Source organism: Talpa europaea (genome assembly GCF_964194135.1).
Source record: "Talpa europaea genome assembly, chromosome: 3".
NCBI classification, from domain to species: domain Eukaryota; kingdom Metazoa; phylum Chordata; class Mammalia; order Eulipotyphla; family Talpidae; genus Talpa; species Talpa europaea.
This window is the reverse complement of record NC_140069.1, coordinates 65,916,529-65,935,468: the sequence shown is the minus strand read 5'-3', so window position 1 is coordinate 65,935,468 and position 18,940 is coordinate 65,916,529. Positions and strand designations below refer to the sequence as shown.

The 18,940-nt window shown below is 34.9% G+C and overlaps 1 protein-coding gene across 2 annotated transcripts in view; it reads left to right on the top strand.

The window, feature by feature from the left end:
* Positions 1 to 18,616, top strand: part of SNTG1 (syntrophin gamma 1) — a gene marked incomplete at both ends in the record, with an annotated part of 271,863 nt that extends 253,247 nt beyond the window's left edge. For both annotated transcript variants that reach the window (XM_084230408.1, XM_084230407.1), the window contains one exon: positions 18,458 to 18,616. In XM_084230408.1, the coding sequence (XP_084086534.1) occupies positions 18,458 to 18,616 (159 nt within the window). The remainder of the gene's footprint in view (positions 1 to 18,457) is intronic.
* Positions 18,617 to 18,940: the final 324 nt, after the last annotated feature.

Genomic DNA, 18,940 nt, shown 5'->3' with positions numbered 1-18,940 from the left:
ATGAAAACAATATTGACAGCAATACAATAGTTATAAGGGATTTCAACACCCCCCTTTAATAATGTACAGAATGAAAAAACAAAAAAAAAACAAGGAAAAAGTAGCCTTAAAGAAAAGAATTATACCACGTGGACTTAATAAGCATTTGTAGGATTCAGTACTCCCAAAGAGCTGAGTACAAATTCATCTCAAGTACATGTGGGATATTCAACAAGATAGACAAATGTAGGATCACAAAACAAATGTCAATAAATTCACAAAGATTACAATCATGTCATGTATATCCTCAGATCATAATGGTATAAAAGAAGAAAACTACCACAAAAAGAAAGCACAAAACATCTAATATTTGGAGACTATAAAAAACAATGTTGAATTACTATTAAATAATGAAATCAAAATAGAAATTTAAAAAATACCTGGATAAAAATGAGAATGTGGAAATTACATACCAGAATGCATGAGATACAGGAAAAGCAATACTAAAAGGGAAATATAGAGCAATACAGGTTCAGAGTAAGCACTACTATTCGTAAATAATCTAACCACATGGTGCAGCAGACTTCTCCTGTCTCACCCACTGTTTCCCTCAGCAGCGAATTTAAGTAGATCTCCCTGTTCTGCACCCCACTCTATCTCTGGTGAATCCTCTCACACCCCACACCTCTGGCCTACATCCCAGTTCTTGTACACAAAATAAATACAAATCTTACAATAAAGGAATATTTTTTAAAAATGACCATAGATCTGAGGAATCCAAGAGGGGAGGGGATTGGGGAAGGAGACCAGTGATGGTGAGAGCAGGGAAGGGGAAAACAATGGAGGACTATGAGAACTTTGATGGTGATGACACCTGAGGGGAGAAATTCTATACTGTCAAAAAATTAACAAATATGTAAAACAATGGCACTTCTGTAATATATATATGATAGATATATATATATTAGACATATATATATATGAGATCTACCATATGCTCCATCAATTCCAAACCTAGCATCTACTTAAAGATTGCAAAAACACTAATTCCAGAGAATTCTCCTATGTTCATTATTTGTAGTATCCTAGATATGCCCAAGAATAAATGAGTGGTTTAAGAAGTAATAAATATACACAATTAAATACATTTAAGCTTTATAATAAATAAGAATTCTTTCCATTTGCCATAATATGGATAGACCTAGAGGGGATTCTGATAAGCAATTTAAGTCAGTAGTAAAGAGACAAATGCAAGATGGTTCACTTAATAGGAATATAGCAAAAACAAACCATAGAAATTGGATTCTACAATTGTGATTTCCAATGGTGCAGTGTTAAGGGGAAGTGATGAGGACCAATTGGGGAGACTGCCAATAGAATATGGTGGAGGACTATGGGTGACTTGGCAGTGAGTGTGTTGTGTAACATACATCTGAAATGGTGTGATCCTATAACTCTGAACTCATATACAGTGTGGTAAACCAATGTTACCCAACAAAACAAAAATCTAAAAATGAAAAAATAAGGCAAAAAAAAAGGAAATGCGATTCTTCCCCTCCCTATACAATGGAAACTATATAGACATGATAGATGGTAATTTTCTTGATAGTATTACTCATTCTCAGAACATCAAATCATATACTTTGTCATGTATAATTTTATACATGATACCAGGATACAGCTACTTCAAAAAAAAAAAGAAGGGCCTCCCTGGTGGCAGATGGGGTTAAGTCTTAATACTATGAAGCTATTTGCAGTCACTGAAGCACAGGTTCTATTCCTGACCAGGGAGCTAACCCACATGGCACAGCAGACCTCTCCGACCTCACTGCTACTCCCCTCAGCAGTATATTTCAGTCAATCTGCATGTTCTGTTCTCCACTCTGTCTCTGGTGAACCCTCTCATCCCCTGTTCCTCTGGCCTGAACTCCAGTACTTGTATGCATATATAAATTAATCTAAAAAAATACAATTTAAAAAAGAAAAGCTGGGCCAGTATTTTAAAGATAGGTCAGACAAAATAGTGAGCTTCTACAATGTTCCCTTCCTTTTGAAAAAAATTTATTTTTTTAAATCTTGTCAGACATAATAGTAAGATGATATGAAATAAAATATGTCTTCATTTAATAATGCATGTGTGCATTCCTAGTCACAAGGCAAACGTATTCTACCTAAGGCTTATTTGGTAGCAAATATGGGCTGTTTGCGGGACAGCATTGCTTGAATTCCAGAATATATTACAAGTTTAAAAGTCCTATACAGTTTTTAACTTTTTGTTTGTGAAAAAGTCTCAGAAAACTGAAGAATAGTATGTAGCTCTGCATGGGATTGAGGGAATTATTTTTATTTGTTTTTTTTTTTTTTGATTTTTATTGTTATTTCATGGCTATATCAGAAGAGTGCCGTAACACTAATACTGGTTACAGTTTCCTCTGAAAGCAGAAACTCATAATTTTTCATTTCATTACTCAGAAAGTCTTAAAATTTTGGATCTATTTTCAAAAGCCTTATTGTGTTTCTCAGAACTTTCCGTGTAGAACAGGGAAATGGTTCCCAACTGAAATCATGAGCACTATTGCTGCCATTTGACAATTTATTAAAAAGTTAAGTTTATTGCTATTAGAAGTGCAAAGATTACTAATATGTCCTTATAGTTGTTTTTAATTAAAGTTCATGTGTGAAAGAAAATATTATTATTGCTCTAATATATCTATGTATTTTAATTATAAATTAATATAATCTGTCCAATCTGCTTCAAAACAGGATGTCTTCTAAAAACATTGTTGTAGCTTTATTCATTTAAATTCATGGCAATTCCTCTTATGGAAAACTTATTAAAGTATTCTCTAATCTAATGTACACAGCCTACTCAACCTAAACTACTTAAAGATCTGGGAGCTAGGTAGTTCTTCTGTACAGTACAACAGGGAAGGAAAAAGGAAATTACTTTTTGAATCTAGTGCAACAGTGTAGAGTATGGAAACATAATTTATTCATTTATTTATTCATTTATTTATTTATTTATTTATTTTTAATAATCAATGCTTGCCCAGTGGACTTATTTATTTATTTATTCGTTTATTTATTTATTTATTTATTTATACAAGCACTGGGTACAGTCAGAAGCACGGGAGGGTGAGAGAATTCACCAGCACCAGAGCAGGGAGCAGAGCAGGCTAAAGGACCCACGCACACTGCTGAGGGGAGCAGCTGGCAGCAGGAGAGGTCTGCGCGCCATGTGGGACCTTCATCCGGTGGCCGGGGAGCAGCCTGGGATCGAACCGGTGCTGCAGAGGCTGCGGGCAGCTTCACAACCCATCGCTCAACCACTGTGCCACCGGGGAGGCCCTGGAAACATTTTTTTAAATAAAGTTGTTCATTGGAGAGTTCTTCCTAAAACCTTTCTCTGCCCTAAATATTCACATTCTCAGAGAATTTCTGCTTTCGTGAGACCTTTCCACATGTATTACAATATAGTAAAACTCAAATCAAAAATACCAATCATGCCACTTTCTACCTAATCTTCATAAATTTTCATTTTATCATTAAAATTATGGATAAAATTTCTACCTAAAATAATTGCTCTAGGGGCAAAATGTTCTTTGATTTGAACATAAGGATTGAATATATAACACAATTGATGGAAAAATTTGAATGCTCAATAGTGTCTGCAAAAGATCTGCACTAAATAATTCATTATATATTGAAGTTTGCATTTTGGAAGAGGATAACTGGTAATCCAAGTGACCTCCTGTTTAATTCTTCAGGTTTTATAAATGGGAAGTTTAACCTTTACAGAAAGGGGTATTTGGATTTAGGCCCTATATCTGTATCAGAAATGAAGTATCATCTTCTTGTTTATCAACCTTTTCAGAATTTCTGACTCTTTTTGGCATCTGACATGAACATTCCTAAACTCCAAGATCCTTGTCCTCTCATTACAAATCGTGTGAAGCATCACTGTTTAGATTATGGAGAAACTAAAAAAGGATAGTGCAGTGCAGAGACACCTACATAATAAATGCAGGTTCTGCATCAATCATTGTTTAGTAGTGCTTCATACTGTAAAATAAATTAAAGCAGCAGAAATTAAGGGGAAAATCGAAGTCAACTTCATATGCAAGCACGTGTGCACACATGCAAGAATGTGTGTAATTTACACACTGCTATTTCAAACAATTGATTCAGTTAGGGAAAAGCATGTGCTCAAGAAGATATGCAGACTGTATGTGCCTCTACATTTATTTTTTTGAAGATTTATTTATGCATACAAGAGCTGGGGTACAGGCCAGAGATGTGGAGGGTGAGAGGATTCACCAGAGACAGAGTGGGGAACAGAACAGGCAGACTGACTGAAATACACTGCTGAGGGGAGCAGTGGGCAAGGCAGGAGAGGGCTGCTGTGCCATGTGGGTTACTTCCTGGCTGGCCAGGGATCGAACTCGTGCTGCAAAGGCTGCAGATTGCTTCATAGTGTGGTGCTTAACCCCTTGCACCACCAGGGAGGCCCCTGCCTCAATATTTAAAAGACCTTCTAACCACCTGCAAATTACTGAGGATTCTAACCATCTTTATTTCTCATTAAGAATTTTATTCTCTTTGTATATAATTTATTTTTAAGTCTTCTGTTTCTTCACAAGGATGTTGAACTTTACCCATGTGTATTAAGAATCCAGAATATTTTTAACTTAATATTCTATGAAACTTAAATTGCCATTTCTTAGGTAAGGCATATGTTAATGGCCTCCAAAAAAGTTGCTGTGAAGCAGAGCATGTACATGGTATAATGTAATTTATTTTTCTATTTGCCAGTGTTTACCTATAAAATAAACAGTTACTTTTTAATTTAATTGATGTAAGTAAAATTATTTTGAAAGTCAGAATGTTAAGACTAAAGGTACACTTGAAAGAATTTTTCAATGATAAAAAATAGAGTAGTCACAAGTTACTATGAATCAAAATGGTACACAATTATACTAAACATGAAAACACATGAAAATGGAAAAGGCAAACAGGATTTCAACTAGAAAAAATAGTTATTTGATGGTGAAAACTGTTATATATAATTGATCTGAAGCTATACATATTTTGTTGAGTCTTTTCCATTTATATTAGAATTAATTGTTTAAGATTAACCAGGTCAAGTGAGCTTCTCAACTGTAACAGTCTTGCCTTCCTCAGAAGTCCCCTCAGCGACACATGAGGTGGTATGTTGACATTCACTAAACAATATTACAAAAATGGTATAGGGCTTCCCCTGGTGGCGCAGGCAATTGAGGCCAGCACTGTAAAGCTGTCAGCAGCCTCTGCAGCACCGGTTTGATCTCGGCCAACTGGCGACAATCCCACATGGCGCTTCAGATCTGTCCTGTCTCCCCTCTGCTCCCCTCAGCAGTGTATTTCACTCAGTCTGCCTGTTCTATTCCCTACTCTGTCTCTGGTTAATCCTCTCACCCCACCATGTGTCTGACCGGTATCCCGGTTTTTGTATGTATGAATAAATACATTTTTTTTAAAAAAAATGAAAATAACAAAAATGGTATAAAATATATCAGTATTTTATTTTTAATTGTTTTAAAGATTTATTTATGCATGGAAGGACTGAGGTACAGGCCAGAGGTGCAGGGGTAAGAAGATTCACCATATACAGTGTGGGGAACAGAACTGGTCGACTTACTGAAATACACTGCTGAGGGGAGCAGCAGGTGAGTCAGGAGAGGCCTGCTGCGCCATGTGGGTAGCTCCATGTCCAGGGATCAAACTCATGCCACAGTGGCTGCAGATACCTTCATAGGTTTCATCTTAATCCCTTATATCACCAGGGGGGGGCCCTATTTTTTGAAATTAATTTAAAAGGCTGACATAAGTACTTAACGAGATTTTGAATGTTAACAGCTTAGTATAAATCAGCAACTAAATGAGTTTGTATTTTATTCACCAAGACCTATTATGGAATTCAAGAAAGAGATGTAAGTAATGAGTAAATAATTTAAATTACAATGAGACAGACTGTAATTCTTGGGTACCCATATTGTAGATGAAGGATCCAGAAACAATAGGTTGAGTTCATATCTATGTCCATAAACACTGCAAGTAATTAATTGATGTTTATTGAACACATACAATTTTAAATTAATACCATACCTTAAGGCCTTTTGGGGACTCAAATGTGAAAGCAAGTTGGTTTCCAGAATGACACAGTAAGGTCTTTCGAAATTTTGTTTCTCTGAAAATGCAATGAGAAATTAGGCAAAATCATCAGAACTAACTTTTTCAGAACTCTGGAAATTAACTAGATATTTGTAATATTTATAAAGAATTCATTTAAAACCAAAAATCAGGAATTTTGGTAAGAGCAGAGATTTGTGTAGCATTTTAACTTGTTCTAGCTGTGTTCCCATATCCAGTGCTCCATTATCATATTGAAAAGGAGTACACTAGAGAACCTGTTGACTGAAAATCAGCAGCCCAGAAAAGAACTGAAGTGTGGAAACTGTATTTAGAGATCTTCAAAAAGCCCACTTTCAGAAAACTGGAATTATTTGACCTATTTGACCAACCTGAACTCTAGAAGAGTTCATTTGTGATTGCCATTATTTGGCATGATTCAGACCTTAATTACTAGGAAAAGTCCTATTACAAGGTATTTACTAAAAATAATCAGCAAACATTATTTAAGATTACAGCTGTCAGATAGATTATAGCTATCTGAATTGGTGAAAACAGTTTTGTCAAATGAGAAACTAGGAAAATCATGACCAGGAAAGATACCCTAATGTCTTGGCTTTCACTGATTTTAATACTCCGTGTTTTAAGGATGTAGAAGCTTAGAGATATTTTAAATCTCTGGACCATTATTGAAGGTGCAAGAAAAAATTACACAAAGACCCCAAGTAAAAGTAGGAAATTAATAGCTTCAAGTCATTTAAAATAATGTCTGTCAAATCACTAGTTGATGATCAATCAAAACAAGAAGATTGTCACATTTACAGGAAATACAGAATTCACATAATTACAAATTACTTTAGGGTGGCCACTAAAAAATGGGAGGGAGAGCAACAGCAAACTGACAATGGCAAACCCTAGGGAGATCTGATTTCCAGAATATTATTTAAAATGTTCATTCTAAACCAAAAAAATTCTCAAAGAATCAGGAAATTGTGACATTTATATAGGAAAATTAGCTCAGTGGGAATTTTCCTTAAGAATATATAGGTGTTGGACTTACTGGACAATATTTCTGAATTAATAGTCTACTACAAATATGTTCAAATTACTAAAGAAAGCCATATTTAAAGCATTAAAATAAAGTATGGTCTGCTTCATAATATGGAGAAAATCACTAAGGACAGAAAAACAATAAAAAAATTAAAAGAAATTCCGCAACATAAAATTGTAAAAAAAAAAAAAAGGTATAAAAAATTCTCTACAAGAACTTAACGGATTTAACTTTGTAAAGAAATAACTAGATAACTTGAGGGTTCAATACATGCCAATCTCAACATGTCAACAGAGATCATACAGTCTAAAGAAGAACAAAACAGTAATGGATTAAAGTAAACATATCCTCAGATAATTATAAAAGTGGTGTCACTTCTGTGTTTTTCATTAACTGGTTCTTAGTATGATGTGTATTTTTTCATTGTAACTTGATATTTTGGATATTATGTTGAGACTCTAAATTTTGCTTGAAATTTCTATTTTACCTGGTTTCTATTAATATTGCTTTATTGAGGTTAAAGAGTGTCACATTGTTTCTACCAAGTGTTGGTAGTACACAGACTCCTCACTTAACCTCTGTTGACAGTTAAGCAGTGGACTTCTCATTAGTGATATACAAGTTTAAGAGTTAGTGTTCAGGGCCTCCCCTGGTAGTACAACGGTGGTGTGCTGGGTTGCGAAGCTGCCCACAGCCTCTGCAGTGCCAGTTCCATCCCCGGCCGTTAGCAAGGGTCCCACATGGCCCTACAAACCTCTCCTGCCACGCCCGCTGCTCTCCTCAGCAGTGTATTTTAGTAGATCTCCCTGTTCTGCTCCCGGCTCTGGCTCTGGTGAATTCTCTCACCATCCTGCACTTCTGACTGTACCCAGTACTTTTTTTTTAAAAAAAAAAGTTAGAGTTCACTAGTATACTTCCACTGGCACCCTCTTAACTGTAATGGATACAATAGCTTGTTAATATTTTCTTTCAGTATCTTTTATGATCATTTTACATGCAATATGAAGAGGCTAATGGCATATTTGGAAACAATAGGGGCATAAGTTTATTATAGTTCCCCACAAAATCATTCTCCATATTTTATAGCTAAATGTGTATTATCACTTGAAACTAACGGGATGTAAAAACAAACCATGTAAATAATAAGCAGTGCCATCTAGAGAACAAGGTAGCTTATCTAATGAATTTCACCAAAGAGCAGTTATTGATAGTATTTCACAAAACCTTCTGAAAACTAGAAAAGGAAACATTCCCCACTTTTTTTTTGAATGAGGCCAGAGTTAGCCAAATAAAAAATAGGCGATCAGGTATAAAGGAAACTATTGACTATTATCCCTTGGGAATATAGATGAAATAGTTCTTAGCAAAATAACAGGATGCCAAACCCAGCCAAATATACAAAAATCAATGTATTTCTGTATACTACAATGACCAAATTGAAAATGAAAATATGGTGAAGAATGGAAATTAACTTATTTATTTATTTATTTATTTTATAGAGGCATGTTTTTATTTATTTATTTGTTTGTTTGTTTGTTTTGTATATACATGCACTCGGTACAGTCAGAAGCGCGGGAGGGTTAGTAAATTCACCAGAGCCAGAGAGGGGAGCAGAGCAGGCAGAAGGACCGAAGTACACTGCTGAGGGGAGCAGTGGGCGGAAGGAGAGTTCTGCGCGCCATGTGGGACCCTCCTTGGATGGCTGGGGAGCAGCCGGGGATCGAACCCGTGCCACTAAGGCCTTGGGTAGCTTCGCAACCCAGTGCTCAACCGCTGCACCACCGGGGAGGCCCGGAAATTAACTTTTAAAGGTGAATCTAATATAGTATATTCAGATTTTTTTTTTTTTAGATTATTACAGTGTCTTCCATTTATTTGGTTTTTAATATTTTATTTTATATAATTCTTACATCATTTTTCATTTTTGCACAATGTATGCATTTTCATTTTGGTTATATCCCCAATACAATTGCAACCCCCCCCTCCTTATTTTGAGTCTAATCCTTCCTCTCCCCACTCCCATAGTATGTCTCTGGTTTATAGTTGCTTTATGATTTTGATTTTTACTTTGTATTAATTAGTCTTTTTCCAGGTCCCTTATTTAGGTTTTCTAAATTCCTACTGTGAGTGAGACCATCCGAAATTATTTTTTCTTTCTGACTTATTTTGCTGAGCATGATCCCTTCCAGCTCCATCCATGTTGCTGCAAACTGCCTATGTTTATAGCAGCACTATTTACAATAGCTAAGTTATGGAAATAACCAAAATGCCCAAAAATAAATGACTGGATCAAGAAGATGTGGTACATATACACAATGGGATATTACTCAGATGATGTAAAACTGAAATCTATATAATATAAGCCAATGTTACTTCAATAAAAATGTTTAAAAAGAAAAGAATCTCATTTACCATAATGTCAAAAAATAAAATATTTAATAATGAATTAAAGAGAAAAAATGAAAGATCTCTACAGTGAAAACTATAAACATTGAAAGAAACTAAAGAAGACAAATGAATTGAGAGATAGCCAAAGTGCATGGTTTAGAAGAAGCAAAGTTATAAAAATTTGAATATCCCAAAATTAATTTACAGATTCAATAAAATCACGATTGAGATATCAAAAACTCATTTTATTGTTTATTTTTATTTATTATTGTTATTATTTATATTTTTACTTCATTTTTCATTTTTGCACAATATATGCATTTTCATCTTGGTTATAATCCCCATACAAATCCCACCGCACCTTTTTTTTTCAATTTATATTATTTTATATATTTTTACATCATTTTTCATTTTTGCACACTGTATGCATTTTCATTTTGGTTATATTCCCCATACAATTCCAACCCCCCCTTATTTTGAACCTATGTCCTCCTCCCCTCCATCCCTCCACCATAGTGTTCCCCAGTTTATAGTTGCTTGTTGATTTTGATTTTTACTTTATTAAAATTAGTCTTTATCCTGGTCCCTTATTTAGGTTTTCTAAATTCCTGCTATGAGAGAGACCATCCTGTATTTTTCTTTTTCTTTCTGGCTTATTTCGCCGAGCATGATTCCTTCCAGCTCCATCCATGTTGCTGCAAATTGCATGGGTTTATCTTTTTGATTGCTGAGTAATATTCCGTTGTGTATATATACCACATCTTCTTGATCCAGTCTTCTATTTTTGGTGTATTTGGGTTGTTTCCATAGCTTAGCTTTTGTAAATAGTGCTGCTATAAACATAGGGGTGCAGGTACCCTTTTGAATTAATGATTCTGTTTCCTTTGGGTAAATACCCAGGAGTGAAATTGCTGGATCATATGGTAGCTCCATCTTTAGCAGGGTGAAGAATCTCCACACAGATTTCCATAGTGGTTGGGCCAGTTTTCACTCCTACCAGCAGGGCAGGAGAGTTCATTTTTCTCCACATCTTCACCAACATTTGTTGTAGCTATGTTTTTTTTGTTTTGTTTTGTTTTTTTGTTTTTTGTTTTTTTTTTTAATATGTACTATCCTCATTAGTATAAGATGGTATCTCATTGTAGTTCTGATTGGCATTTCCTGATTACAACTGATGCTGAACATTTTTTTGTATGCCTGAACAAAAACAAAGTAAATAATCCAGTCAAAAAATGGGCAAAAGTGCTAAAAATGAACTTCTCCAAAGAGGAAATCAAATGCCCCCTTGTTTTGATCATACTCCTCCCCCCCCCCGCCCCATGTAGTGTGTCTCTGGCTTATAGTTGCTTGGAAAAAAAATATCAAAAACTCATTGGTAGAAATAGAGTTGTTTTCAAATTTATATGGAAATACAAGGGATTCAAAATAGTTAAAACAGTCTAGATAAAAAGAATGAAGAGAAAGAAATTATCATTCCATATTTCAAAATATATTCCAAGAGGCTACAGAAATCACAGCTGTGATATGTTATAAAGGTTGACAAATGGATAAATAGAATGAAATTGAAATTCTAAAAGTAAAACTCCTTATTTACAGTTAATTATCTTGTTTTTTAAATATTTATGCATACAAAAGCTGGGGTACAGGCCAGAAATGCGGGGTCTAGGGTGAGAGGATTCACCAGGGAGAGTGGGTAACAGAATAGGCAGACTGACTGAAACACACTGCTGAGGGGATCAGCAAGCTAGACAGGAGAGATCTGCTTCGCCAATGTGGGTTTCTCTCTGGCCAGTTGGGGGATCGAACTCTGCAGAGGCTATAGATTGCTTCATAGTGCGGTGCTTAACCCCATGCACCACCAGGGAGGCCCTAGAGTTAATTAACTTTTGACTTGCATTACAACGCAATAGAAGTAGAGAGATCAGTCGTTTCAACAAATTGTGCTGGGGAAAAATATTTCTATATATATATGTTTATATAGAACTCTTAATCCATGAGGGAAATTAGTTAAAACTTAATTGTAGCAACCTAAAAGTGAGATATAAATGATAAAAAACAAAACAAAACATGGAAGTAAATCTTTGAACTTTGAGTGGACAATGATTCCTAGATTCAACACCAAAATACCAAGAGATGAAGAAAAAAATACATAAATTGGATTTTATAAAATTTTAAAAAATAATTATTCTGAAAGCTATACCAAAAGGAAAGTGAAAATTAAATCTACAGACTGGAAGATGAAATTTGCAAATCATATATCTTTCAAGGGGCTCATAGTGGAAGAAATATATAGGATTTTTATAAATTGAAAAAATGTATAACGGTTTGCATTTTAAAAGGTAAAGGAACTTAGTTTATGTTTCTCTAAGGAAGATATCAAATGTTCAACAAGATAAGAAATGGTGCTCAAAACATCAGCCATGAAAATTCAAATCAATCACAAATATATATATTGCTTTTCTCCACATAGGATGCCAGTAATCAAAAAGTCACTCACATAGTAACACAGATTGGAAACAATATAAAAGCCTTGGAGTCCTTATACTTCATTATTGAGAATGTAAAATTTTTAAAGGTATTTCTTTTGGAAAGCAGTTTAATACTTCCTCAAAATGTGCCACGTAGGCGATGACCCAACAATTTCACTCCTACCTATGTGCAAGAGGAATGAGAACACCTGTGTGCCATACACACACACACAAATACTTAAACATTTATGTATATAGCAACACTATTTATAGTGAAAACAATCCAAATTTTTCAACAATTGATTGATAAGGGAAATTGATTATATCCAGACATCAATAAAGAGAAATGAATATCAATATATGTTACAAATGGATAAACTTTGAAAATATTAAATTAATGCAAACAATAGCCAAAGATCAATCACTTACATAAAGTGTCCAGAATAGGCAAACCCATAGAAGCTGAATGAGACTAATTGCTGCCAGGACCTAGAGAGAGGGGGGAAAACAGGGAGTGATTTGTAACAGGTATGAGCTTTCCTTTTGGAGTATACAGTATTTGAAATTTAATATAGTTATGGTTATACAACTCTGTGGATGCACTGAAATTTACCTGTTATTTTATAACAGGTAAATTTTATAATATGTAAGTTCTGTCAGCATAAGGTCTTTATGGGGAAAAAGTGAATTATACATAAATTGGGTGTCAAGCTAGGGAAATATTGACCTTTATACTAATGATATAGGTAAATTTATCTGATCTGAACAGTCATCAGTTGTGAATAATGACATATGGAATAAAGAGAATTTTATTAATCACATTGGAGAGTCCCCTGCTCACCCCAGGAAGTCTGTGATATCATGGACAATATTGTTATTGAATTATTTCTTGAAGGCTGAATGAGAATCATAGTGGAAATGAGACAGAACCTTCTCATGCAAAGAGGGAACTTCTGTGATCAAGAGCCAAAATAAAATATAATGATGTTATTAGTGAAAGAATTAATAAATTATATTTTTCTTAGTTTCAAATGAATTATTATGTTTTCACATTTAGAAAACTTGGTATGTTTTTCATAATTCATCAAGTTAATGAAGTATGATTGTGTGGTATGGGAAACAGATATGAAAATGTAGATTGCTATTTATCATTGAGGATAATTAAATGATACTCTAGATTTTATATAGTAACTTCAGAGTCAGGAAAAGTTTCTGAGCAGTCAGCAAAAGGAGGATAATAAATTCCAGATGTTCTAGCAAAATGGTACCTAGCTATTACTTGGTAATTCTTTTTTCTTAAGATTTATTTATTTATGCATGCAAGAGCTGGGGTACAGGCCAGAGATGTGGGGTGGTGAGATGTGGTTCCCACCACAGAAAGTAGGGAACAGAACAGGCAGAGTGACGAAATACACTACTGAGGGGAGCAGCTAGCACTACAGGAGAAGTCTGCTTTGCCATGTGGGTTGCTCCCTGGTCAGCCGGGTATCGAACTTGTGCTATAGAGGCTGTGGACTGCTTCACAATGTGGTGCTTAACCCCTTGTGCCACCAGGGAGGCCCCATACTTATTAATTCTTTATTTGGTTCAAATTTTAATACATGTTACCTTATTATATATGTCAGTTGACAGATATAATAAATACAAACAAACAAAACAGATTTAGGCAGAGTAACATACTACCAATTCTGTCCATATACCTTGAATTGTGTCATTTTACTCTGTTTTTTTCTTCTGCTGTGGGGGAAATGTCCATGACACCATACAGTCCAACATGTATTTTCACTAGTTTCATACCTTTTCTTCTCAATATGCATTTTTTTCCATCATTCCTCTTCCCCAGTGGTCTTTTTTTTAAAGATGTATTTATTTATGCATGCAAGAACTGGGGTACAGGCCAGAGGCATGGGGTGATAGGATTCACCAGAGACAGAGTGGGGAACAGAACAGGCAGACTGACTGAAACACACTGCTGAGGGGAGCAGCGGGCGAGACAGGAGAGGTCGGCTGCACCATGTGTGGAGCTCCCTGGCCAGCTGGGATCAACTTGTGCTGCAGAGGCCGCAGATAGCTTCACAGTGCTGCTCTTAACCCCTTGTACCATTAGGGAGGCCCCTACCCCAGTGATCTTATGTGAGTTCTATATCCATGTCTATCCATCTTCAAAACTTAAATGCTAAAATACATTATTGGTTTCACCTATGGATACATTTTATTTCTCTGTTAATTTTAGAATTGGGTGAACCCCTCTAAAGTGTTGTCATTCATACTCAGCCTTTTATTTCTTTCAACCCATTCACTCACAAATCCATTCCTATTAGTCTTTTGTTACCACTTATCTGCACAATCTTTTGTCACACACAAAAATGACCTCCACATGGTTACATCCAGTGATCAATTTCCAGTGGTCACCTGACAAGGCTCTTTCTTCCTCACTTCCCTGGAAAAAACTGTTAACTGGTTCTTCCTTAACATTTCCATACTGTAAGATCCCAGGGCCGAGTTAAATTTCTCTGCATACCCTCCACACTTTGATCTTCTCATTCAGAAAACAGCTTTACCAATCATTTATATGCTGACATCCTACATTTTTTTATGTACAACTCTGACTCTTTCCTTAAATCTGTAATAATGTATAGAACCATATACTTACCACTTGTCTGTCCAATATGCTCTAAAATGTAACATGTCTAAAACAAAATCTTGATGGTTTGCCTAAATTGTTCTCCCCACTGTTCTTCCATTTCAGTAAATGCAACTCTCTCCTTGTAGTTGTTCAACCTTGGTATCATCTTTGACTAAAATTTACTTTGAAATCCCACTCTACTCCTTATTTAAAAACTTTATACCTCATCCCCTTATTTCAATACCATACCAAATAATTTCTTCTCAACAATATATCCAGAATTCCCATTTAATATTTATGTCAGCTCTTGTTATTTCTTTGCTCAAAAATCTTCAGAGATTTTTCATGCCACTCAGCAAAATTCATAAAGGACCAACATGGCACTGCCAGTTCTGATCTCCTTATATTTCTTTGACTTCATTTCCTCTGAATCATTCCTTCATTCAGTCCATTCCAGGCACAGGTGACCCTTGCATTTCCTCAAATGGTTCTAGAATGTATTTCCCCAGGATCTTGAAATGAACTTCGACCTGGAATTTTTCTTACACAGACATCAAATAGTTTATTCCTTTGTTCCCTTAGAATTCTCCCTTAAGGAAAAATGACTTTTTCTGCCCCCACTATCCCACATTCTGTGGTCTCTTTTCTATTTTATTTTCTTGACTATATTAATCATCATAATTTGAAATATTATATTTAATTTCTTCATCTCTTTTTTTTTTTTAATTGAGGTAACCATGGATTACACCACTGTATATGATTTAGGGAATAGATTCACATTTCTTTAAATTAATGTTATTATTACCACACCCACCACCAAAGGACCCCTCGTTTCTGTAGCCCACTGGGCTCCATCCCCCCTTTGCTCTCCACCCACACCCTGACCTTTTTAGTCAATTCTGCAGCCACATTTCCCTGATTTGTTTTGGGATTAGTTTTGATTGTACCTTTTTTAATGCCCAAATGTTTTGTTTCTTGCCTTGAGAAAGGAAGCTCCATCGGGACTTTTTCTCATCTGTTTTTTTCACTACTACATCCTTTCACCAAAACATTAGTGCATAGTAAATACTCACTAAATATTCATTGAGTAAATGAATGATTTCATTTTGAAGATAACTTTTATTTAGTGAAATTCACAGATTCTGAAGTCTCCATCTCCTTTATGACAAGAACATAATAAATAATTTGCTATAAGCCACCTGTTGATGTTCAATAGATAGATTAAAATGCCATTTAAAAAGACTGGGGAAACACATCAGTTTATATAGAAGTGATTATTGACACTGTAGGAGTGAATATGATTATCAAATATGATTATTGAAGCAGAATTGACATTAATATCAAGGCACAAATGATAAATCCATGCCACCAGCTTTCTCTTATAATTACCTATTATTCCCTGCCCAGCATGAACTCCCCTGCAAAAAGATATACAAATTTTAAAGTTCCAGTCTAAATAAAATAAATTACATACAACTGACAGTGTATGGCTGAAAATGAAAATATAAATGTCTCCAAAATGTTACGAATCTATAGATATTCGTTTTTTGTTAACCAAAATGCAATCTCCACATTGATCAAAATATACTAAAATTACTTTTTAATAAAGTTGCTGAATGTTTTTCCCTTCTAACATTCAACAGTATTCCTGAATTTACCCAAAATAAATTGTATGTTTTTTTTTTTTTAATAACACATCGCATATTTTGTTTTCCAAAACTGCTCCACCCTTCTCATATCTGGTGGATTTGATATGTTTTGACACAAAAGTATTCTAAATTGCATGTGAAATGAGCTAGCTGAACAAAAAACAAACAAACAAAAAAATACAGAGTGAATGGAGAACTTTTAGGAAATTAAAAGGATAGCTACTAGATAACCAATAACATCATAGTGACACTGAAGTAGATTATTAAAGTAAATATTTTGAAATGATTATTATAGATTAACTAAAATGTCTTAAATAGAATTATTTTGGGTAATTAGAATATTTAAATATGTAATTTGATATCCTACAAATTAAGTCTACACTTGCCATAGCAAACAAATTATGAGAACTGAAACTCTGAAGGGAATTATTGAGACAATCTCACTTATTTTATTGATTTTTAAAGAACTTTGTGGAATGTGGAGAAGTCATACAAAGGAACTGACAAAAATGAACCAAAAGCAAACCCTATATATATGACTGCAGAGTTGATGATACCAGATGAGGGAAGAGAGGGGTAAGGACAAAGGAGAGAAGGGTCAAATGATCTATGTAAATGGTGTGGGAGCTTTGGTGGTGGGTGTGGTTATACACATCTGAGGTGTGGACTATTCCCCTAAGTCATATACAGTATTGAAAAATCAGTGTTAACTCAATGAAAAAAAATAAACAAGAAAAAAATCTGTACCTGTGTATTGCTCTATCACATTCCTTATGAATTTGCAGCTAGTCAGACTGCATTTGTGTTTTGAAAGAAAATTTTCTATTTTCATTGAAATATTTATCACTTGGTCACTGCTGATACATAGGTTACAAATTTCATTATATATCCAAATGGGAAATATTTCTGAAAATTCAAGCAATTAGTGAGCTGTGGATTTTTTTAATTTTTTTTAAGATTTATTTATTTATGCATATAAGAACTAGAGTATAGGCAAGAGGTGTGGGTGGTGAAAGGATTCACAGGAGACAGATTGGGGAGCAAAACAGGCAGATTGACTGAAATACACTGCTGAGGGGAGTAGTGGGCAAGACAGGAGAGATCTGCTGCGCCATGTTAGTTGCTCCCTGGACGGCTGGGGACTGAACTAGTGATGCAGAGGTTGCAGATAGCTTCATAGTGCTGTGCTTAATCCCTTGTGTCACCATGTGTCACCAGGGAGGTATGTGTGAATGACCAAAAAAAAAAAAAAAACCAACAATTTTAAGTAGCAACGTACAGCATTTAAAATGTATTAAAATTGGGCCTCCCCATTGGTGCAGCGGTTGAACGCTGTGTTAAGCTGCCCGCAGCCTCTGCGACGCAGGTTCGATCCCCAGCTGCTCCCCGGCCACCAGAGGAGGGTCCCGCATGGCGCACAGACCTCTCCTGCTGCCAGCTGCTCCCCTCAGCAGTATACTTCGGTCCTTCTGCCTGTTCTGCTCCCCGCTCTGGCTCTGGTGAATTCTCTCACCCTCCCGCACTTCTGACTGTACCCAGTACTTGTATAAACAAACAAACAAACAAACAAACAAACAAATAAATAACTCTAAAAATAATAATAAAAAATGTATTAAAATTATCAAATCAATACAATAATTATTTTTAATTGAATAGTTGGCTCTTACTTTCATAAGCATCTATCACCCTTGCTTTTAGTATTTAATATTCAGCTTCCTATGGCAAACAGTATGTATTCTTGAAGTACTGAAATATATTTTAATAATTCTCATTCAAATTTATTTTTTTCAATATGTACAAAAAGATTAAAAATACTTTCAGCGGTGCTCTCATGTTAATCTGACCAAATGCATGTCCATGCAATTTTTATCAATGTTGAAATTAGTTTCAGGAATAGTAAGAATGCTTAGTTCTTCTAGCCCTTAAACAACCATTATTTGAAGAAAATCTGTAATGCATATGGAATGTATATATCAAACAAAAACTTCTGTAGTTTCTATGCATTGAATATAATTGATCAGAGTTGTTTATTGCACTTGAAAATTATCTAGTTGTCCAGATATCAAGTTTTTTAAGAAGTTGATTTTTATTTTATCTGACTCATTATTTTTTCCCTTCTCAATTCCAGGAACTGGAATTTTCAAATTTATTTGCTGTTCTTCACTGCATTCATTCATTCTTTGCTGCCAAAGTAGCTTGTTTGGACCCTCTCTTTTTAGGCAATCAGACTACAGCTTCTGCTGCCGCCAGCTCTGCTTCTACAAGCAAAGCAAAGTATACAACTTGACATACTGAGCTTTGTGCTGTCATTTCCTATAACTATATAAACAATATAAATACATTCATCGTTTTAGACCTTAGAGAAATCATGATATCACCAAGTCAACATAGAATGAAATTAAAGTTTCCGTAGAAAAAAAGGTCATACGGATCTCAAAAACATTTCTACTCTGGAAGACATCTGTGAATCCTAAATGACATCTGTGAATCATCCTCAATGAATAGAACAGCTTGTTGTCACTCAGTTAATTTGTACTGGTACAGTGCTTTTATCAAAAAGAAGACTCAATGTATGTAAATAATATAAAAATTGTAATCTACCTATAAATAA